The sequence below is a fragment of the Sorghum bicolor genome, chromosome 1, assembly GCF_000003195.3.
Source record: "Sorghum bicolor cultivar BTx623 chromosome 1, Sorghum_bicolor_NCBIv3, whole genome shotgun sequence".
Classification (NCBI taxonomy): Eukaryota; Viridiplantae; Streptophyta; class Magnoliopsida; order Poales; family Poaceae; genus Sorghum; species Sorghum bicolor.
The window spans coordinates 78,068,253-78,091,043 of NC_012870.2; the positions used below are offsets into that span (position 1 = coordinate 78,068,253).

The 22,791-nt window shown below is 47.8% G+C and overlaps 6 protein-coding genes and 1 pseudogene across 6 annotated transcripts; 4 read left to right on the top strand and 3 right to left on the bottom strand.

The window, feature by feature from the left end:
• Positions 1,954 to 4,974, top strand: LOC8085527 (dnaJ homolog subfamily C member 17). The gene is made up of 4 exons (XM_002465857.2): positions 1,954 to 2,705; positions 3,306 to 3,527; positions 4,148 to 4,318; positions 4,478 to 4,974. Exons 1-4 carry the CDS (start codon positions 2,232 to 2,234, stop codon positions 4,502 to 4,504), a joined length of 894 nt encoding a protein of 297 aa, XP_002465902.1. The 5' UTR covers positions 1,954 to 2,231; the 3' UTR covers positions 4,505 to 4,974.
• LOC8085604 (pentatricopeptide repeat-containing protein At4g35130, chloroplastic) lies at positions 4,974 to 7,977 on the top strand. Its single transcript, XM_021451326.1, has one exon. The coding sequence runs from the start codon at positions 5,004 to 5,006 to the stop codon at positions 7,536 to 7,538; it is 2,535 nt and encodes an 844-aa protein (XP_021307001.1). The 5' UTR covers positions 4,974 to 5,003; the 3' UTR covers positions 7,539 to 7,977.
• Positions 7,882 to 8,659, bottom strand: LOC8085662. The gene has a single exon (XM_002468508.2). The coding sequence runs from the start codon at positions 8,627 to 8,629 to the stop codon at positions 8,147 to 8,149; it is 483 nt and encodes a 160-aa protein (XP_002468553.1). The 5' UTR covers positions 8,630 to 8,659; the 3' UTR covers positions 7,882 to 8,146.
• Positions 8,882 to 9,854, top strand: LOC8057405 (cleavage stimulating factor 64). The gene has a single exon (XM_002465859.2). The coding sequence runs from the start codon at positions 8,900 to 8,902 to the stop codon at positions 9,674 to 9,676; it is 777 nt and encodes a 258-aa protein (XP_002465904.2). The 5' UTR covers positions 8,882 to 8,899; the 3' UTR covers positions 9,677 to 9,854.
• LOC8085663 lies at positions 11,143 to 11,921 on the bottom strand. The gene has a single exon (XM_002468509.2). The coding sequence runs from the start codon at positions 11,762 to 11,764 to the stop codon at positions 11,333 to 11,335; it is 432 nt and encodes a 143-aa protein (XP_002468554.1). The 5' UTR covers positions 11,765 to 11,921; the 3' UTR covers positions 11,143 to 11,332.
• LOC8057406 lies at positions 12,093 to 13,990 on the top strand (annotated as a pseudogene).
• Positions 14,393 to 16,401, bottom strand: LOC8085664 (NHP2-like protein 1). Its single transcript, XM_002468510.2, has 5 exons — positions 16,243 to 16,401; positions 15,960 to 16,097; positions 15,761 to 15,864; positions 14,912 to 15,043; positions 14,393 to 14,750 (listed from the first exon to the last, which is right to left on the bottom strand). Exons 2-5 carry the CDS (start codon positions 16,078 to 16,080, stop codon positions 14,724 to 14,726), a joined length of 384 nt encoding a protein of 127 aa, XP_002468555.1. The 5' UTR covers positions 16,081 to 16,097; positions 16,243 to 16,401; the 3' UTR covers positions 14,393 to 14,723.

The following is a 22,791-nucleotide window of genomic DNA, read 5'->3' on the forward strand; positions in this document are numbered from 1 at the left end:
GGATTTTCTGTATAGTTACTCTAAACGAATTTTTTAAGTCTAATTAGCCCATGATATGCTACAGTAAAGTTATAGTAAACATATGCTAATGATAGATTAATTAGACTTAATAAATTTATCTCGTGGAATATCGAAGACTTCTGTAATTTATTTTATTATTATTATTAAAACACTTGATGTGATATGATATCCAAAATTTTACACCTTGGACTTAAACAAGGTCTAAAGCAGGAGGCAGCCAGAACGCTGAGTACTACTACTCCTACAAGGCTACAAGACAAGTTGTAGACAGACTTATTTAAATCTAGGATATAAAGTTTTGAGGTGTTACATCGATATCACATAAGGTATATCGTATTAAGTGTTTGGATAGTAATCATAAAAATAAATTATTAAAATTTCAGTACTGTGCAAAAAAAAGTATGGAACATTATATTATCAAATCATAGACTAACTAGACTTAAAAGATTCGTCTCACAAAATAGCTGTAATTTATATAAATAATTATTTTTTAATCTATATTCAATACTTTATGCATGTGTTCAAACATGTATAAGGCCTTGTTTAATTGGATTTTTTTGGGCTTTGGCTACTATAGCACTTTCGTTTGTATTTGATATTATCGTCTAATCATAGACTAATTAGGCTCAAAAGATTCATCACGCAAATTATGGATAAAATATGCAATTAATTATTTTTCGTCTATATTTAATGCTTCATGTATGCATCCACAGATTCAATATGAGGAAATCTTGAAAAAATTTGTTAAACCAAGCCGACAAAAATACCCAAGTGGGGAGCAGCAATCCTAGACGAGCTTGGTTTGGTTAGAGTATCTCCAAGAGTCTTTGCAAATCTTAGATCCCGTTTGGTACGGCTTCAGTGAAGCTGTTTTTTGGGGTTCAACTCCATAAACAGCTCTATCGGTGGAGTTGGAGCCATTTTAGTAAATTGTTTGGCAAAATAGGTACTTTCTTGAAATGTGTTCTCACAGACCCCCACGTAGGATAAGGTGAAGCCGAGAGAAGCCACTATTCTCAGCTCCTTTGCACCCTAAAGCTTTGTGAGAGCACGTTTTTTTAGGGGGCTTCATTGGTGGAGCCATTTTATTTTACCCTATTTGACAGAAAACGGCTCCAAACGACTCGTGAAGCCGCTGGAGAAGCCCTGCCAAACAGGGATTTACTCTCTAAATCATCATTTAGAGAACCATTTCCATAAAAATCGCTTTCTATATTTCTTCACTCTGCAATAACTTTTCTATCTATCGTGCGTACTCTAGAGAGTCATTTTATTTTTTTTGGCTAGCGAAAAATCTAGAGTAAGAAAATAACTATATTTACATAACTATTTAGACAAGCTATTAGAGGATAACTTTCACCAAAATCTCTATTCCTATTATTTAGGAAGGATTTATGAGGTGGTTGGTTGGGGTTGTTTTTATTTTAATAGGTACTATAGTATTTTCGTTTTATTTGACAATTAATGTCTAATTATAGACTAATTAGGCTTAAAAAATTTGTATCGCAAATTATTTTTTAATAATATTTTTAGTTTCATAAATAATCTATATTTAATATTTCATACATATATTTAAATATTTGATGTGATGGATAGTAAACGTTCGGTAACCAGACACATGCCTTGTTTAGATGTGAAAACTTTTTAAATTGTGTTACTGTAGCACTTTCGTTTGTTTGTGGTAAATATTGTCTAATTATAGATTAACTATAGTCAAAAGATTTATCTCGCGATTTAGAGGCAAAATTGTGTAATTAGTTTTTGTTTTCGTTTATATTTAATGCTTCATACATGTGTCGTAAAATTTGATGTGACGGAGAATTTTAAAATTTTTTGAATTTTGGTGGGACTAAACAAGGCCCCAGTCTCATTTGCTTTTATCTCCCCAGCGACCGCATCCGCTTTCACGGCTTTACCTCGGCAGCAGCTTCTTTTCCTTGACGGCTTTCAACCCCATCGCCCATCTCGGCCCGCCACCCGAGCAGCAACCGATTCCAAATCCGTCGTCCTCTTTGTGTTTCCATCGCCAGTCAGCCCGACGCGCGCCGGGCTCGGGGTTCCCAGCCGCCTCTAGTCGTGCCCCCAGCTCGGCAACCCCCCACTCGATCTAGGGTTTGGGCACCCTCCGTTTGCTCAAAGCGCCGACCCCTCGCCCTGCGTCTCCATCCCACCAAGCGGAGTCGAGGGCCCGCGGCATCTCTTCGGGCGCCATGGCGGCGTTGGTGCAGGAGGCGGATGACGTCGACCACTACGAGGTGCTCTGCCTCCCGTCGGGGGAGGAAGGCGCGGCGCTGACCGTCGAGCAGATCGAGAAGGCGTACCGGACTCAGTCGCGGCTGCGCCACCCCGACAAGCGCCCCGACGATCCCAACGCCACCGCCGACTTCCAGCGCCTCTCCAGCTCCTACAAGCTCCTCCGCGACGAATCCCTCCGCCGCCAGTTCGACGCGCGCCTCCGCGGCCGCCGCGAGGCAGCCGCCCGCGCCGCTGCCGCGGGCGTCAAGCGCCGGAAGGCCGTCTCCGACCTCGAGGAGCGTGAGCGCGCAGCCGCCGCGGGCATTCCCGCTGACCCCGAGGAGCTCGCCAAGCGCGAGGCCAAGCGGATGGCCGCCGACATTGAGCGCGAGCTCGCAGCGTTCCGCGCCGCCAAGCAGGCTTCTGCATCAGGTGCCGCATCGACTTCGGTAAGTGTCTCGAACAATTTCTCCGTCGTATTTTCCGTGCTCTGGAAAACTGTTCAGTTAGTTTGTTGAATGAATTGGTCAGGATACCTAACGCCTTGCCATGCTATTATTTTTGCATTTAGTTAGATTAGATTAGAAATTACTAGTTCGGATCCTGGGTATCAGGGAATTTCGTTAATTGTGTTTCATACATACATATTGCTTCACCTGAAGCACCACATTTCTTCAAGAATGTTAGTGAGTAGTGTGATTAGATTAGAGGGGAAATTGGTTGTAGTTGTACTTGTACCTATCTGGTCCATGCTAAAATGTGCAAGAGGTTGGGAATTGGATAGAATACATAGTCTTGCCATGCTATTGTTTTCCAATTTCACTGGATTAGAGATTACTATGTTCTGGATCCTGGGTGATTGTGACTCATTTACATTATGGTTGACCTGAAGCATCGCATTTCTTCAGGGCTATTGGTGAGTAGTTTGAAATTGCTTGTAGCTGTACCTATCTAGTCCGTGCTAAGGCTAAGCAACATGTTGTTCAACAGAGTCATTGATATTTATTGGTTAGCTTTTGACAATTTCCACAATTTGGTTATGTGTTCAGGCGCATGGAGATAGGAAGGGTGGAACCCCACAGGACGCGGTGAAAACGGACAAGGCCAAGATCTTGAAGGTTTCATGGGATGGGAGTGCTGATTCCTATAATGCGGCAAAGTTGGAGGAGCTCTTCCAGAAATTTGGCAAAGTTGAAGACGTTGTTATCAAGACAAGGAAATCAAGGAGTAAGGGCTCAGCAATTGTAGTCATGGGTTCAAAAGAAGCTGCAGTAAGTCCTGTTTCTCTACCCTTTATCATTTGAGAGCATTCCACGTTGACTATGCTTTTTGTGTTTGTGTTACTAATGTCAATTACCAGAGCTATGTTTTTTGTGTTAGTGTTAGGAGTATTTCAGTTACCCGAGCTATGATTTTTGTGTTTTTGTTAATTTGATCCGAATCTTACATCGTTGGTAGGGGCAAATATGCATATCCCAGGAAAGTGACACAATGTTTAATTCAAACTCATATAAGATAAGATTGTAGGAACAGTTTGATGCACAAGACTACTTAACTATGTGTGATTTGTAATCTTGCATACATTAATAATTATACATGTTTGTCCTGATGGCATGGATAGTTCAGTGACAAGTTTGGAGTGGTAATCTAGAGAGGAAATCAAATTGCAACTAGGTTCTTGTTGACTTGTTGCTGTACATTATTTCTTTCCCTGGTTGTGCATAAGCTGTTGTTTTTATTTATATGACCAAAGTAGGGTCATCCCCTCTGTTTTGGTTTCAGAAAATCTAAATACGTGGGATCATTACTGAATGACTCGTCCTGTCTTTGAGTTTTATATTTCTTGCATTGTGGAATGATTTTAACCATTACTTCTTGGTCTTTTTTACAGTTATTGGCAATACAGAACCATTTCTCTCTGTTTCCATTAAATGTTGCTCCTGTTCAAGAATCGGGTGGATTACCAGCAAGGTCAGCACAAACATATGAATCTACTGCAAGCAACATTGATGGAACTGGATTTAGCGATTTGGAAGCATCGGTGTTCCGAAAACTTCAAGAGGTAATTAGTTAAGTTGTGGCTGGCAGTGTGCCTCTGTTGGTGGACAATAAAGTATCCATTTCAGAATCCGGTAGCTTTGTTTTGCTTTATATGATTGTCAATAATGTAAAATGTTTCAAATACCTGGAACTAATTGATGTTCTTTTTTTCATTTTGCAGGCCCAGAAAAGGAAACAGTGTGGTTAATTGCTTTGTTCTGATCTGATGCATAGTGCTATATATATGACATCTCACACAACAGACAATACCTGAGGATCGCCTGGGTAGCGAGTTACAGAAATCTGAACCACACATTTCTTGAGTTCGAGTCTTGTCGCAGATAAAGTTCTCTCTGAGTCATAGCAACGGCAGATCAATTTTTCTGTCACTGTACAAACCAATGTATGTATGAATAGTTTGTATTATCAAATTCAGGCTTGTCCTGCGAAGACATGGTGCAACACTTTTTCGCTGGAAATTGGGAAGATATCACCCTTACGATGCTCCTAGGATATTTTGTGATGCTTCAGCTGAATCTCGTAGAGTCATGGTTGTCAGTTGTGAATTTTTTTCTTTTTTTGAAAAGGTCAGTTGTAATTTTGATGTGCTCGACAGTCGACATGAATACTGCACGGCAGCAGCTGCTACTGTGGACGCGTAATAAATCGTTCGCCATTGCCGGCCCATTTGAAATGCAACAAGTGCAATGCAGAAGCATGCGGCCAGTCTGCAAGTGCGAATTCCTCCCTGCGACACGTTCCTTCCCTCCTCTCCGTTCCCTGATTGGATAAACCGCGAAAGCAAAAACGCGGCACAGAAAATATCCCCATCTCGCTTCCCTCCGCCCCCACCCATGGCCACGCCTCTCCTCCTCCCCTCCCGCGCAGCCCATGCCGCCTCCGCAACCACCTGCGCCTCCCAGCACCTCACCGCTGCCACCTCCAAGGAGCCGCCGCCCCGCACTCGCCCAAAGCACGGCGAGGGAGGGGCTTCCCGCCCCATTTCCAGCTCCGGCTCCCGTCCCAAGTCCCTCATCCTCTCCCACGTCGCGGCGGGCCGCATGGACGAGGCCGCGGACGCCTTCGCGGGCGTCACTCGCCCCGGCGCGTTCCTCCACAACGTCATGATCCGCGGCTTCGCCGACGCGGACCTCCCGCTCGACGCGCTCGCGGCGTACCGCGCCATGCTCGACGCCGGCGCGCGCCCGGACCGCTTCACCTTCCCCGTCGTCCTCAAGTGCTGCGCGCGCGCCGGCGCGCTGGGCGAGGGCCGCGCCGCGCACGCGGCCGTGATCAAGCTCGGCCTCGGCGCCGACGTGTACACCGCCAACTCGCTCGTCGCGCTCTACGCCAAGCTCGGCCTCGTCGGCGACGCCGAGCGGGTGTTCGACGGAATGCCGGCGCGGGACATCGTCTCGTGGAACACGATGGTGGACGGATACGTGTCCAATGGGATGGGGGCCCTGGCGCTGGCGTGCTTCCGGGAGATGAACGATGCGCTGCAGGTGGGGCATGACAGCGTCGGGGTAATCGCCGCCCTCGCGGCGTGCTGCTTGGAGTCAGCACTGGCACTGGGGCGGGAGATACACGGCTATGCCATCAGACACGGGCTCGAGCAGGATGTCAAGGTGGGAACTTCTCTTGTTGACATGTACTGCAAATGTGGCAATGTTTTCTTTGCGGAGAATGTCTTTGCAAAGATGCCGCTGAGGACCGTGGTGACATGGAATTGTATGATAGGTGGTTATGCGCTGAATGAGCGGCCTGTGGATGCGTTTGATTGTTTCATGCAAATGAGAGTGGACGGGTTCCAGGTGGAAGTGGTCACTGCTATCAACTTGCTTACTGCCTGTGCTCAAACTGAAAGCTCACTATTTGGAAGGAGTGTTCATGCTTATGTGGTTCGGAGACATTTTCTTCCTCACGTAGTGCTTGAGACTGCTCTTCTGGAGATGTATGGCAAGGTTGGCAAAGTGGAATCATCTGAAAAGATATTTGGTCAGATAACAGACAAAACTTTGGTATCATGGAATAATATGATTGCTGCCTACATGTACATGGAAATGTACCAGGAAGCCATCGCATTGTTCCTGGAGCTACTGAATCAACCTCTTTATCCTGATTATTTCACAATGACAACAGTAGTACCAGCATTCGTCTTGCTAGGTTCAATAAGACAATGCAAGCAAATGCACAGCTACATTGTCAAGTTAGGCTATGGAGACAGCACTCTCATTATGAATGCAGTTATGCATATGTATGCAAGGTGTGGCAATATTGTGGCCTCAAGGGAAATCTTTGACAAAATGCCAGGCAAGGATGTGATCTCCTGGAATACAATCATTATAGGATATGCAATTCATGGACAGGGAAAGATTGCATTGGAAATGTTCGATGAGATGAAGTGTAGTGGTATGGAACCAAATGAGAGTACCTTTGTCTCTGTGTTGACTGCTTGCAGTGTTTCAGGCCTGGAGGCTGAGGGCTGGAAGGAGTTCAATTCAATGCAACAGGAGTATGGTATGATTCCACAGATTGAGCACTATGGATGCATGACTGACCTTCTGGGCCGGGCAGGTGAACTCAGAGAGGTGTTGCGGTTTATCGAAAACATGCCAATAGCCCCAACATCCAGGATTTGGGGTTCCTTGCTGACAGCGAGCAGAAATAAGAATGATATTGATATAGCAGAATATGCAGCAGAGAGGATATTCCAACTGGAACACAACAACACAGGTTGTTATGTTGTTCTGTCTTCCATGTATGCTGATGCCGGGAGATGGGAGGATGTGGAGAGGATAAGATCTCTGATGAAGGAGAAGGGGCTCCGAAGGACAGAGGCAAGAAGCCTTGTCGAGCTTAATAATAAAGAGTGCAGTTTTGTCAATGGGGACATGTCTCACCCTCAGAGTGAGAAAATTCATGAATTCTCTGATATCCTATCAAGAAATATCGGAGAAGATTTAGATAGCTCAAGTAATCTCCGCGATTCAGATCCTTTTGCATCAAGCACAACAGTACTTCCAAATAAGCATAGTGTAAGGCTGGCTGTTGCCTTTGGTCTGATATCATCTGAGGCTGGGTCCCCTGTTCTTGTCAAGAAGAATGTGCGTGTATGCAACCACTGCCATCATGCACTGAAGTTGATATCAAAATATTCGGGACGGAAGATTGTAGTTGGTGACACAAAGATATACCACATATTTTCAGATGGCTCTTGTTGCTGTGGTGACTACTGGTGAACAAGCTAAGATTTATGATGGAATCCCTGAATCAATCAGATTCTGCTAGACACGACACCTGGATGCAGAATGTTCTGATAGCGCCTGGGATTTCACAAAACTGACACAAGGCACGATTGCAGGCTACTACAGCATGTATTCAGTTGAGGACAAATACTGGAGAGACCCATTCCCAGGTACTCTAGCAGATGCTCCAGGAAGCAACTTCTGTTTGTTGTTTTCAGACAATTTGGGGGGAAATCTAACCCATTACTGATTACACGCATTGGACAAGAACCAAGCACCACTTTTTTGTAGCAATTGAAATTAGGATGATGTACAGAGTTGTTTTTAACCCTTTATATACAAAGTAAAAATGCAGAGCTGATTGTATTCATTGTACGGCACTCGACACATCATTCACGGATCAAATGCTAGAAATCGAAGTGTTCCTCTCTCAGATTCTTGTAAAGTGAAAATCAAACATGCTGCATAGTAGTATTGCTTGAGATAGCCTGATCCTCTGAACTATTTCATAACAAACATTGAGAATCAGGGATCGTGGCTTACAACAAGATTAGACAAATGCTACCACAGGACGCGTAAGTTTGGAGTATCCAGCCCCAAATCTACGCCCCGCCTCGGCGCTTGGCCTCCTCGGCCTCGATCGCGCGGCGTGAGGCGTCAGCGAGGCGGTCGAGCGCCTGCTGCACGGCGTCGCGGCCACCGATGAGGAGGCGCGCCACCACCTCCGGGTCCCGCTCCCCGCGGGCCTCCTCGAACTCGCGCCTGGCGTTGGCGCGCAGCACCTCCCGCCACGGCACCCCGCGGTCGTCAGGCCACGCGAAGAGCCGCGCCGCCCGGAGGATGTCCCGGTACAGCGCCAGCGCTTCCCGCCGGGAGCTCGTCAGCCGCCGCCGCGCCTCCGCCGACTCCTCGTCCGGGACCGCCGCGGGCTTCTTCACGAGGTGCCGGTCCAGCAGCTCCTCGATGGTGTCTGGCCCCTCGTGGATGCACCGCGCGCCCGCCCCCGCGAGCTGCCAAGGCCTCGGCGCCGCGAGGGCCCGCAGGAGGAGCGCGGTGCCGCGCCCGCCGCGACCGGCTACGGCCATAGTCCTCCGCTCCCCGGCCTTTCCTCTGTTTGGGTCGAGCCCGAATCCGATCTGGGCGGGCTAGGGCGGTTGCGCGGGTTGGTGTGGGTCGGGAAGGCGGCGGAAGGGTATGTGGGCTTGGCTGTCCCTGACGTCATCTTCCGTAAGTAGGAAAATAAGAAAGTTTTTTTTTAAAAAAAAAAAGAGAGTAGTAAATAGGAAATCGACCGCGAAACGAATACGGAATACCGACTCCGAGTCCACGTCGAATTGCGGGCTATATAACCGCGGATGGCCGCCGCGGCAGCTACTCATCTGCAGCCTCCTCTTCCATCCGAGGGAGCAATGGACGGCTGCGCCATGTCCCTTGCTGCGGCGGCCGCGAACTGCAGGTGCAGCCGCGTGGTGTACGTGGGCAACATCCCGTTCCACGCGTCCGAGAAGGAGGTCCGCGACGCGTGCGAGCTGATCGGCCCCGTCCGCTCCCTGCGCCTCGCCGCCGACCCGGGCACGGGGAAGCGCAGGGGCTACGCCTTCGTGGAGTACCCCGACGACGAGACGGCGCGCAGCGCGTGCCGCAACCTGCATGGCCACGCGCTGCGCGGCCGCGAGCTCCGCGTCGGCCTCGCGGGCCGGGCAGGCCGCCGCGGCGTCGGCGCCCGGGGCGAGCACGAGCCCGTCGGCCTGGAGGACGCCGTCCACGCCGCGTCGCTCGTCGCCGGGACGCCCCCTCCCGACTCCGTCACGCGGTTCCTGGCGGCGCGGTCGGCGCGGGAGCTGCGGGAGATTGTGGGCCAGCTGGAGGGACACGGCCCCGACGCCCTGAGGCTGCTTCAGGAGCAGGTCCCGGGGCTGGCCGCCGCCGTGGACCTTGCGCGTCACCTGATCGACATGGTGGCCGCGGACGCCGCCACGGAGGAGGCCAGGAACAAGAAGCGGACCGGCGTGGAGGGGTCCGGCTCCGACGACGGCGATCACCGCGCCAAGCTCAGGAAGGTGGATCTGGAAGAAGGCGGCGGCTTCAAGGACCACGGCGCGGTTTCTGCAGCTAGGGTCATGTGCTTCTGATGATCTGCTCCTGTCTGGAGCTGGAATTGTTTCCTGGTTTTTCGTCCTGTAGATCAGTCGATTAGGAGAAAACAGATGTAATTCCACGTTTTTGCTGCTCCAGCAGAGTTTATCAAGGATATTGTATATGTATGATTATGCCTTTACTGAATAACGAAGAAATTTTACTTGTTTAACACTTGCTTCGTTTTGATCGTCCAACAGAACATGCTGCATGCAGCAGCAGGTTTGTGCAAAACTCCCAATGCGTGTAATTATAACCGTGCTTACAAAAAAGCGAATAATGAGTTTTACAGCATCCAACACAAGCAGCAAAACGAAGGATCTAGCACTAGAAGTAACAGCAGTAACAGGGCCAAGGTCTAACCATCAGCAGCCGAAGGAGAACTGCATGAAGTCTTGAGAGTTTGCAAATCGTCCATCGGGTGCGCCACTGTTCTTGAGAGGTTGTCCAATTTGGCTTCATCAGAAGCTATAAGACAACTCGCCACATCCAAACAAATATTGTACTCCAAAAAGAGGCACACCTGTAACCTGTTTATAGCCTGTATTTCCAGAGTTGTTCTTTCCTTTTACTACCCATTCCTCTAAAACATTCCAGCCTATACATTGATCTCACATCTTTATTTGGCGCTTTTGCGTGGCTTCAGCCTTCAGGTTCTCTACGTACAGTTTCTAATTGGACTCTTCCAACCTGCATAACTAATTGAGTTTTCCTTTTCTCCCGTGAATATCTCTATTTTGTTCATTCATTCGTTGCGTGTCAGCTTCTTATCTCTCTTTTCTTGTATGAATGTCCATAAATATCTCAGATTAGTAGTTCATCCTCTGCTAGCCTTAGCAACGGGTGAACGCGCAACAAGAGTTGATCTCTAGTGTGTTTTGTCATTGTTCATCTGAACCTGATTGAGCATACGGAGTATTCCCATTCATTACTTCTTTCTTTCGAAAAAATTCCTTCTGAATTCAACACTCCACTCCACAGCGCAATGCATTGATTCCTCTAGTTTGCTCATGTGATGATCATACGCGCATGGTTATGCGTGAGTTGTCTTTTGATTGGGTGTTTTTTTTTTTCCTTTTCCAACTGCGATGGGGTGAGAGGTGTTGCTACCTGACAACCTATGACAAGCCACACAGCTTGATCGCAACAGAGGAAAAGTGGAGACATTTCCGAGGCCACTTTGCAACAGAGGGAAAGTGGAGGAATTTCAGAGGATTGAATCTTACAAATTTCTTTTTTAAAAAATTACGAATTTCTTTGAAATTACGATACAACCTATATTTCCTTTTCATTTGTGTACCATTCAAATGCTTCGTTTAGTTAATTAAACACATTCTAGATACCCAGAAGATTTCAATTGCATGTCATTCCAATCATGTGTTTTTTTTTATTTCTGTGTTTTCAAGAGTTCTTAGAAGTTGTATATGTATCCATTCTCCAAAATTCAAATTCACCGCAAACCGATAAAAAAAAAGATTATTGACACCAAGGAACAAGTTGAAAAACACCGCATGACACGAATTACAGGAAGAAAAGTTAATATACACAGGTAAGAATTACGTTAAAAAAAATTACAGGAAAAGGAACCATAGCAGGACAGCCGACATGACACGCAACCAGACTCGAAACGAGACGCAGAAATCTACGGAGGATCACTTTCCATACGCGGCGGCGGCGGCAGGCGGCGAGGAGGTGGCGGCGACGGCCTTGATCTTGAATCGGTACCTGGGGCGGCGCGGGATGACCTGGCTGGGCCCCATCCCGAACTGGCCGGTGCCCTGCATGACCGGCGGCCCGTCGTCGTAGACGTAGCCGAGAAGGCAGCCGCAGGCGTCGCAGCTGATGCGCGTGCGCTTCCGCTGGATGCCCCAGTAGTCGAGGGTCTCGAAGAAGGGGCGGATGCGGTCCTCGGGCGCGAACCGCAGGCGCGACTCGTCCACCCACGAGAAGGACAGCGTGCCCTTGTTCCCTGCCTCGAAGTAGAAGTCCGCCGGGTACAGGTGCGCCGCCGACAGGTTCAGGTCCGCGCCGCACGCCGCGCACCCGTAGGACGAGGGCGCGGCCGGCACCGACGCCATCGCCATCGCCGTCGCTCGAGAAGGTGGGATCTGGGTGGCCTCCTCGCTTCTTCCTGTGGTTTGGCGAGGGGAAGGGGATGATTTCTTTGCGAGTAAGAGGAGAAGGAGGAGGAGGACCGGGGACGGCAGCCGCGTTTGGACCGCACCGGCCGGCGCCAGCTTTGGCCTCTGGAGAAGTTTCTGATCGTGGTGCTCGGTCAGAGGTCAAAGGTCAAAGTTTCTGTTGGGCCATCTGGCCGGCCTTTCCTGGAAATACGGCGGCCTATTGGGCCTCTATTTGCTCCCCACCGAGCTCGGAGTTCCCCGTGCCCGCATGGAATGGAATGGAACGGAACTAGGACGGAAGAGCCCGTCAAAGCTTTTGCATGGAACACGGAAGAAGCCGTTGAGCAGGGAGAGTTTGTGGCCGAAGAAGTTGGCATCCATGGAATGGAGGACTCGGCGCCGAGAATATTCTCACTTCCTCCTCACTATACATTGGCTGCATACTCCACTCTCCACTATTTTTGGTTTTAGAAAGAGAAGACAACGATACCATAGACGTTGGGCGGCCGGATTGGAGGAGCAGCGATCGATCGCCCCGGCGCGGCGGCGGCAATATAATCAATGGCGGGCGGGCAGGGGCAGAACATGGAGGTGCTCTCGGCGCTAGACGGCGCCAGGACGCAGTGGTACCACTTCACGGCGATCATCGTGGCGGGGATGGGCTTCTTCACCGACGCGTACGACCTCTTCTGCATCTCCCTCGTCACCAAGCTCATCGGCCGAATCTACTACACCGTCGACGGCTCGCCCAAGCCGGGCAGCCTGCCGCCGCACGTGTCCTCGCCCGTCAACGGCGTGGCGTTCGTGGGCACGCTGTCGGGGCAGCTCTTCTTCGGCTGGCTCGGCGACCGGGTGGGCCGGAAGAGCGTCTACGGGATGACGCTCGTGACGATGATCGTCTGCTCCGTCGCGTCGGGCCTCTCGTTCGGCTACTCGCCGGCCTGCGTCATGGCCACGCTCTGCTTCTTCCGCTTCTGGCTTGGCTTCGGGATCGGCGGCGACTACCCGCTGTCGGCGACCATCATGTCGGAGTACGCCAACAAGAAGACGCGCGGCGCGTTCGTCGCTGCCGTCTTCGCCATGCAGGGGTTCGGCATCCTGGCCGCCGGCGCCGTCGCCATCGGCGTCAGCGCGCTGTTCCGGAGCCCGTTCCCCGCGCCGCCCTACGACGTCGACCCCGCGGCGTCCACGCCGGCGGAGGCGGACCTGGTGTGGCGCATCATCCTCATGTTCGGCGCCGTGCCCGCGGCGCTCACATTCTACTCGCGTATGAACATGCCCGAGACGGCGCGGTACACGGCGTTGGTGGCCCGGAACGCGGAGCGCGCCGCGGCGGACATGTCCAGGGTGCTCCAGGTCGACATCGGCAATAAGGAGGAAGGGCCGGAGACACAGCCCCGGTGCCGCGGCGAGCCGCAAGAAGAAGCGACAACGGTGCCGCCGCCGCCGCCGCCGTTCGGGCTCTTCTCCCGCGAGTTCTTTCACCGGCACGGGCTCCACCTGCTGGGCACGACGTCGACGTGGCTCCTCCTGGACATCGCCTACTACTCGCAGAACCTGTTCCAGAAGGACCTGTTCAGCGCGGTGGGGTGGATCCCGGCGGCGGAGACGATGAGCGCGCTGGACGAGCTGTTCCACATCGCGCGCGCGCAGACGCTGATCGCGCTGTGCGGCACGGTGCCCGGGTACTGGTTCACGGTGGCGTTCATCGACGTGGTGGGGCGGTTCGCGATCCAGGCGGTGGGATTCCTCATGATGGCGGCCTTCATGCTGGGGCTGGCCGTCCCGTACGACCGGTGGACGCGCCCCGGCAACCAGACGGGGTTCGTGGTGATGTACGCGCTCACCTTCTTCTTCGCCAACTTCGGGCCCAACGCCACCACCTTCATCGTGCCCGCGGAGATCTACCCGGCGCGGTTCCGCGCGACGTGCCACGGCATCTCGGCAGCGTCGGGCAAGGTGGGCGCCATCATCGGCTCCTTCGGGTTCCTGTACCTGGCGCAGAGCCAGGACCCGGCCAAGACGGCGCACGGGTACCCGCCGGGCATCGGCGTGCGCAACTCGCTGCTGCTGCTCGCCGGGTGCAGCTTCCTGGGGTTCCTGCTCACGTTCCTGGTGCCGGAGCCCAAGGGCAAGTCGCTCGAGGAGTTGTCGCGCGAGACCGAGCCGGGGGCCGCCGAGCCGTAAGACGAGGGCCGCCCATTCGCCCTCTCGGCTGGATGCATTCGCGCGCAGGGGTAGGATTTAGGACTAGTCTTCTAGCTAGATCGGATCGGGTTTTTTTTTTTTTTGTTGGTTGGCGCGGGCTTGGTGCCTTGGTGGCATCCCAGTTGGTTAGGATGAGTCATAGAGCCAGTAGTTCAGTAGCAGTAACCTATGTTTGGAATAAACTGTGTGAGTTGAATGCTTCACTAGCAGATCACCAGCGTAGAGTCTTTTATCATAATCCATTGTGTCATGTCGTTTTTATGTAGGGCTGCTAGTGGCAACCATACATACTGTTTTTTCAAAAAAAACAAGTAACAGAAGGCTACCATTTTAACCACAAAAATTCAAGTATTAGAACAAGGAAAAACAATTAATACACCATTGGCAGAAACTACGATTTTATTTGTGCTGCAAGTGGACACAGGGAAGATGCAACCATCCAATCGATCCAATTCTCAAACCCATCGTAATCAACCGTTACAATGATGGTCAGAATCTCAACAGAAACCAAACCACCATGATGCAGAGGCATCTTGAGAATACATGACAGTCACAAATATAAAAGACACAGCACAATTCAAGTAGGGTTGACCTAACAGTGTTCAAACATAGTTTGGAAAGCGTAAAATCTAGTAAACAAGACACCATCACCAGTCCAAGCCTCTGAAAATTGTGTCCCTGAGGCCCATCACACTGAAAGGTCTTCGGTAAATCAGATGAGAAGCTTCTCAATAGAGTCCTGCAATTCATTAAATTTGATTAATCTACAGAGGCATACCAGAACATGATAAAAGAAAGACTATTACACGGCATATAAGTGTTACAGAATCATAATATGCATATATATATAAATAGTAAAATATCAAGAATTAACAGCTACTACAAGACAATATTAAGTACCTTGAGACCCTGTATCTGTTGTTTCAGCTGGCTACCCTCATTGCTGGTCACTGAGCAAGCAATGACCGGCCTTGTCACCCCACAAGCTCGGCCAAGAGCTTGTTTTGATGGAACAAATACATATGGCACGTTCTGCAAATAGGATAGAGCAAATTAATTAGCCAACGGTGAATGTTGTCAAATTCATTAAGAAGTCTGCTAACAGAAGTGATGTATACAGGTAGTTCATGTCATCAACCAAGCAGGATAAAGGGAGCACAAAGAAGCATGTATAACTAACTAAACGCAAGGTAAATCAGCTAACAGGACTGCACTGACAGAGGAGGGAAGGGACTCAGAATTGGGAAAGCACAAAATTACAGTGAGCTATTCCTCTCAGCCAATTTTTGTATCATTGATTTTAGGGTTATATTGTGACACCTTGTGTTTCTGAAGACATTCAAATAGCTTCTCTGATTATTTGGGTTCATATTGTTATTTACCTCAACTAAGTAACTCAAGATCCTATGGTGTTCCAGTTGGCTATGCTTTCAATAATATAAATCTCAACGCCGAGGAAGAAAAGGACAATTGATTTGAAGCCCAACTTAAGATCAAAAAACAGGTCCATTATCAGTTCGACTTAGATGCAAGCTTTACATTGGATGCTATTGCTATGTGCCCATATTTAGGTGAACCAGACCCTTTTCTATATGTTATATTAACCTCTGTGGCATGGATATCAATTTTCCTTGAAACGTCCATTTGTGTGTTTTGCCTGCTGTATGTTCAGCTTATAATTAATTTACATGTAACAAACAGTCACGGACATGAAACAAAACAAAAGGGGAAAGGGCAAATAATCAGTACCTTATCCTCAGCTAGCAATGGGAGGTGGAGCAGGATCTCGAGCGGCTCCGTGTCCGCCGCCATCACTACGAACTCCGATATCCCCCTGTTGAGGGTCTTGGTCGCTGCACGCAAACACAAAAGAAACAAACTGAATAACAAAGCCCCAGAATTAACAGAGCACAGACCAGGAGACGTGCAGAAGGAATTAGTCCGGTACCTTCATTAGCTCCCTTCTTGAGCTGCTTGTAGTTGGCCGCCTGCTGGATGATGTCGAGGATACCCATCGTCAGCTGCGCATCAGCCAGCGGGTACGCCTTCGGGTTCACCACGGACTCCATAGTACGGGAGGGCGGATCTAGTAACGGGACCGATGATTTTTGCAAAAAGTTAGAAGCTAGTATGCATCAACCAAATTACCAAATTACTCCATATCAAAGAGTTTGAAAAATCGGTTTTGCACAGCGGACGGACAGGAAAGAGAAGGGTGGTGGTCCGAATACCTGGGGCGCTCTTCGCCGGCGATGATATCAGCTAAGGACGGCGGCGGCGGCGGCGGTAGCCCCGCAGGTTATTCCCGTGTGCGTAGGAGGCGGGGGCTTGGGTTAGGGTTACTACTTCACAGCATATATATGCGCTCAGTGTTTGCTGGGCCTCCAGTTGCAGAAAGAACTACTACCGCCCCACCGCGCGTTAAGAGACACCAGGCCGGCCCATTGGGTGGTAGCCCATTCTGTGACTCGCTGCTCACTTCGTTTGTACTAGGAAGTGGCTTTGGATTGTTGAAGCCCACCTCAAGTGTCAATAGGTCTATATAGACTTTGCAAAAGTGGCTTTGGATTAGGCCAAAACTTCCATTTGTTGTAACGAAGGAGCTGTGAATCTTACAGTGATAATCATAATGTCGGATTGGTGACTTCGTGAACTTCAAGATTTGCCGGCTCAGTCCTTCGAAGGTGCTCATAGGGGTAGGGTTTGCGTACGTGTGTTCATAGGGGTGAGTGTGCGTGCGTGTTGAGTGTCTGCGTTGTACTGTGTAATCTAAAAAAAAATGTCGGACCGGGCCTTTCGGACCGGGCCTTGCGATCTAGCAAGTATATGTTTGCCGCTTATAGAAGGATAGCCAAATAGATCAGCCAGAGAAAAAGCTATGGCAGCCATTTTACAGTATAACTCCATGTCAACCAATGCAATTGAACAGCGCCGGCCCTAGGATTTCGAGGATCATCTGGCGAGCTCGTCGCGACGGCCTTTCTAGTCTATAATATATAGGCTAATTTTATTTGTAAAGGGAAACCAAATATAAAAATATAATTAAAATTAAATATATCTGATAATTATCAATAGCGAGAAACAATATAGATTAAAAAGCAATATATTTGTACTTCTAGAACTAATATGATTACCTTGAAAAAGAACAGGACTCCATCATATTCATTGCTTCTTATACAAATATACTTCTTCGGGCATTTCTTGATGCAAAATCATCAAGAACGATATTAAAATCAATAGTGTCCAAGATATCCCTCCTGATGGTGCACATAGTCAAGACATTTAACCTTTATTGTGATATAGTTGATCTTGTGAGGCTGTTTGCTTGAGCTTATTACAAGATTACAAAAACCACTGTATTTTCTTGTGAGTCTGTTCGCTTCAGTTTATTAGTCGAATCTGTTAGTCAGTAGTGTTTTTTTTCTCATAATAAATCAAAGAACAATACTTTCTACCATGTCTTATACCATGTCTTATGGTCAAATGAACACGGAGAATTAGAGCTTGTATTGTGACCGTCGTAGCCAAATGGGAGGTTGTGGCTGCCCTTTTTTCATCGTATTGCTTAGTTAGAAGTACTATGTACTTAAAAGTATTCGTTTGAACCATAGCATTCTGAAAAACTGCATGGCGTGCGTTTGAACCTACAAACAGGAAGCAGATAAGTAATTAAAATTATGGACTTCAAATCTGAAATTGGTTTGGAGGATGCGGGAAAATAACTGCTCTAGGTTATAATTGACGGAAATTAGTTTGGAGGATGCAGGAAATTAGCATGAGCTGAGCATGGGATCCGATCACGACTAGCTTATTTGGCTGTCCTCGTATCCTTGGCTTCACGCTTTGACAATTTTACTTAGCTTATATGAGTATTTTATTTAGCATGCTAATTACCTTTAATAATAACTTAATAACATATAATGACATAAAAACATTATTAAGTGGACAGAGAAAAATAAAATTAGGAATAGTGGCACCGAAAATGATGGTTATAAGTTTCGATGCCATTCAATCAATTCTCTTTCGATGTCGACTTGCATCCAAAATTCCAATCACTAGACGATTACTGGGACGGAAGGACGGGGCAAAACTGTATACCCAACACACTTGAGCTTTATTTATATCAACGACGAACATAGATGGTCGGTCGAGCGTCGGCCATGACGATTACAGCGACGCGACAGGTTATGGACCACCACCACGACAGACGAAGGCTTGTCATTGTTCAGGTCACCGTGAGCCTCTATCATTGTTCCTCTTAGAAAAATGCTTCGAGCCGATCGAAACATCTTTGTCATCGTTTACGTCAGCTCACAATGGATGGCATGAAACATCTTTTTTTTTTCTCAAATACGCATACACATCTTTGTATTAAAACAAGAAATAGTGAAGGTTGTGACGACACACCGTGAACGTGGCATACTAAGATGAGGGTGATAGTGCTATACAAATGGATGGCATGAAACATCTTAAACATTGTGAAAGCCTTGCAAATTGTGGCGTCTCAGAACCTCTTGTAAATATTTATCTTATTAATGAAAGCCAATAATTGGAAGGAACATCTTAAACATGCTCGAGAGTGCGGCTTAATAAACATGGCATTGGTGTTAATTTGGGTATTTTATATAAGTCCTAACGGTTTGGTATGGGGAAAAAATTATGGTGTTTTTGCCAAGCACGCACTTTCCACAGCACATGCTCGAGTTGAGAGTGCGGCTTGGTGTATGGACTTGTTTCGATGGGCTCGGACGGATTAGGTAAGGGATCAGATTCAGATCCCTCAGCCCACACGGACAGGGTGGTGTGGAGTGGAGTGGAGACCGCTGGAGACGAACGAGCGTAAGCGATGCATGCATGCCATTGCCAAATGCCAATGTCTCGAGCCGAGACAGTGACCCGGAAGGCCGGAACATGCATAACTCCAGTTGTAAGCATCTGATCAGGAAAAATGGCATCTGATCAGTTGTAAACTAGCGCAATGCATGCATACATACTACTTTACATAGCATATCATATCAAACGAAAGCTGGCACGAAGATGATTGGGTGCCAGCTTGTTGAAGTCACTAATTGCCAGTACTTAATTAATTGGAAGCGCGCAGTAATAAACAAAGGGCAAGGGCAAGAGCCAAGAGGGGAGGACGAGGTACCGGAAGACAAAGGGCAAGGGCAAGGGCAAGGGCAAGACAGTGGCAGCCAGGCAGGCAGGCAGGCGAGAATAGATCCAGGGCTTTGAGTGGACCATCTGAGGGTTCCGTTTGTGGGAGAGGGACTGCAACTGCAACTGCATCCGATGCGAGGTCCAAATCCAAATCAGGGAGATCATTAATACCGCGATATTCCGTCGCCAAGGCAGGCACCGCCGCACCAGCACCGCACCACGGCGACGGCGAGCGCCAGCAGCCAGCCACACAGGCGATCCTGCCCTGCCTGGGCAGGCTCTCGACAGGCACGGCCCGGCTGCAGGCTGCAGGCTGATACACACCGCCGGCCGCCGGGCAGATCAGGAATAGCCAGACCTTGGCACGAAAATGCCTCCCTCGGCCGTTTTGATGGACAGCAGCACTCCATTCGCAGGAACCGTGGTTTGGACCCCTGCCACGCCATGCCAGCCCGCTAACTTGCTCTGCGCTGCGCAGCAGGATGTTTATTTATGTAGTATGTAAAAATTACTCCTACTTCTTTCCGCTGCATTTTTTCCCTCTTCCTTTAGGGCCTTGTTTACTTTCCAAAAAATTTTGCAAAATTTTTCAGATTCCCCGTCACATCGAATCTTTAGACGTGTGCATGGAGTATTAAATATAGACGAAAATAAAAACTAATTGTATAGTTTGGTCGAAATTGACGAGACGAATATTTTGAGCCTAGTTAGTGCATGATTGGACAATATTTATCAAATACAAACGAAAGTGCTACAGTACCTATTTTGCAAAATTTTTTGGAACTAAACAAGGCCTAGAGAGGAGAATCATTCCGAAATACAGAAGACCAGTAGTAGGATACTAGGATGTGCCCAAAACGAAAACCAGTCCCTACTTGTCATTTGCATGTGTCTCCAGGTTAAGCTTAGTCAGCAGGGCTCACGTACAACCCAGTACTCCGAGCTGGTACGGACGCATATGCATGCCTGGACTGAGATCCAGATCGACTAGTACCATTACCTGCTCCTAATAATACTACTAATATACTACGTAGAAACCAAGGTTTTGTTTAGTAGAGCAATAATATAATATTACTAAAATTCTAGTAGCCAAGATCCTGTTTGGTTTGGTAGAGCTCGTGGTCTTCGACTCCTCCGTAGCAGTGAGCGGCAAAAGCTACACCAAACAGTGTATAAAAACGCTTTGAGTAGCTAAACTATCCAGAACTCGACCGGAGCTTTTTATATTGCCTGTTCGCTCAAGCTTATTTTTTATCATAGCTTATCAGCTAAATGAACAAGATCAGACAGAGATAGGATTTGTGATTTTTTTTTTGTGAAAATGACCTGTGATTTCTTTGAAAGAGTTAAAGACGGTATGTTTTCATAGAAAGACCGGGAGTCCGGGACCTATACCCGGCAGATCCATTATCTTTGTTCTTAAAAATAAGAGTCCTTTAAACTATATTGATAATTGGACTCATAGACTTACAACGGACTAAGGCCGCGTTTCCGTACTTCATTTCGGGGGAATTATAATCTACTTTATCACTAGACTATTTAGGCTTGTAATTTGATGTTTTAGAACTTTTCAGAGTTTAGATATAAACCTATCTTAAATTTATGGGTTGATGGATTAAATAGATTCCAACAATTCCTATGGTCTATTTCTACACTGCAACTTATAGCATACTCTTCAGCTTGCTCGCCTGCAGCACATAAATATCTCCTCGATGAGATCAACGGAAACATACAAGTACGTTCGGTATACGATCATGTTAACTTAATTGATTTGTGTCTAAATTATGATGATTATTAGAGTAAGATTCAATTTTTAGATACAAACAAAGGCCTAAAAGGAAAAGGCTTTCCCATACAAAGTCTCATGTACACCTTTTAACCCATATTAACTCACATTTGCCAAGTAATAAAACAATGGTTGGTCGAGTTGGGGACTACAAATTAATTATTTCTAGTTCACCTATTTGGATACCCTACGCCTAAACTAATTCTAGGTAACCAAAGTTAGTCCATGATATCCAAGCAGGTCCTAAAAGTGAACTAAAAGCATGTAGCTCTCTTAGACAAAAAGACTCTCACAATGTACCTTGCTGGCTAATGAACTACTATTATCTCCATTCTAAATTATAAGTTATTTTATTTTTTTAATATATTGTTTTTATGTATTCACACTAGGTGTATACATAAGTATATGACAAAAGCAATGTATGTAAAAAACTAAACTGTCTTATCATTTGGAACGCAATAGTAGTTTGGTTGGGAACTAAAAATTAGATCATTTTTATCTCATCTGTTTTGGATATCTAGCTCTAGGTCTAAAATTTAGGTACATAAAATTTAGGTCTAAAAGTTAGGCCTTGTTTACTTTCCAAAATTTTATAAAATTTTTCAAGATTTTCTGTTAAATTAAATCTTTCGACACATGCATGCAACATTAATATAGATAAAAAAACAACTAATTACATAGTTTGTCTATAATTTGCTTGACGAATCTTTTGAGCATAATTAATCCATGATTAGGTAATATTTATTAAATAAAAACAAAAAATGATACTATGCCCATATTATAAAATATTTTGTAACTAAACAAAACCTTTGTTTAGTTGGGAAAATTTTTGGTTTTGGCTACTATAGCACTTTCGTTTATATTCGTTAATTATTGTCTAATCATCAACTAGCTAGGTTTAAAAAATTCGTCTTATAAATTATGTGTAATTAGTTAATACTTTATGTTTAAAAATTTGATGCGATGTAAATCTTAAAAAATTCTTTTTGGAACTGGTAAGGAAATGACTAGCAGCAGCAGCAGCATCGAATTAAAAATTCAAATAGTATCTGAACTCGTGAAGCATAGCGTAGCGCCGGTGGTGCGACACAAACCTGCAAACGCCATTCTTTTTGCTCTCCTGCGGAACAGCACATGCCACCGCCAAAGGCAAAACAAAGGGCTGTCCCCCTTCTGACAGCGACCGATCCTGCACGCCGCTGACACGATACAGGCCCCGCCGTCCCCATCCACTGGCACGCGCACGCCCCCCAGCCTCCAACGGATATTTTTCTCGGCTCCGCCCGTCCAGCCGTCCTCCGGCTTCATGGGCCTCCACCGGACTAGTGGCGCGCGCGCGAGGGGCCACGACGACTCAACCCACCACGACCGCGCGGAGAAAGCAAGGCCCCCCCGGGCGGGAGGGCGATGCAGCAGGTGCCAGCTTTTTTCGGCCCTGCGCCAGGCGCAGCGGTGCCGGAAAAGAAACGGTGGCGCGCATCGCATCGGCCTCCGTGACGCGCTCACGTGCCCGGCTTGTCCCCATCCCCCGCCCGCTCCCCAATCCTTTTTTTTTTTCTGTTCGCCTACTCATCACTCCCCTCCAGCTGACTGATTAGAGTAATCGCGCCTACTACTCCTACGGTAAACAACATTTCAGATCCGATCTCGGGTCCCACTTGCCATAGAGGACGAGATCGACATTGCAGGCCCCCCAGCTCGTGACACCCACACACGCAGCTACTGTACCTTCTCACGCAGCTCGCAAGCTGGACCACCACTTTCCGGGCTCTCGTGGTCGTGACAGGGTAAAACAAGGGGAGCGAGAATGTTTGTCGTTTCTAACCTTTTTCAC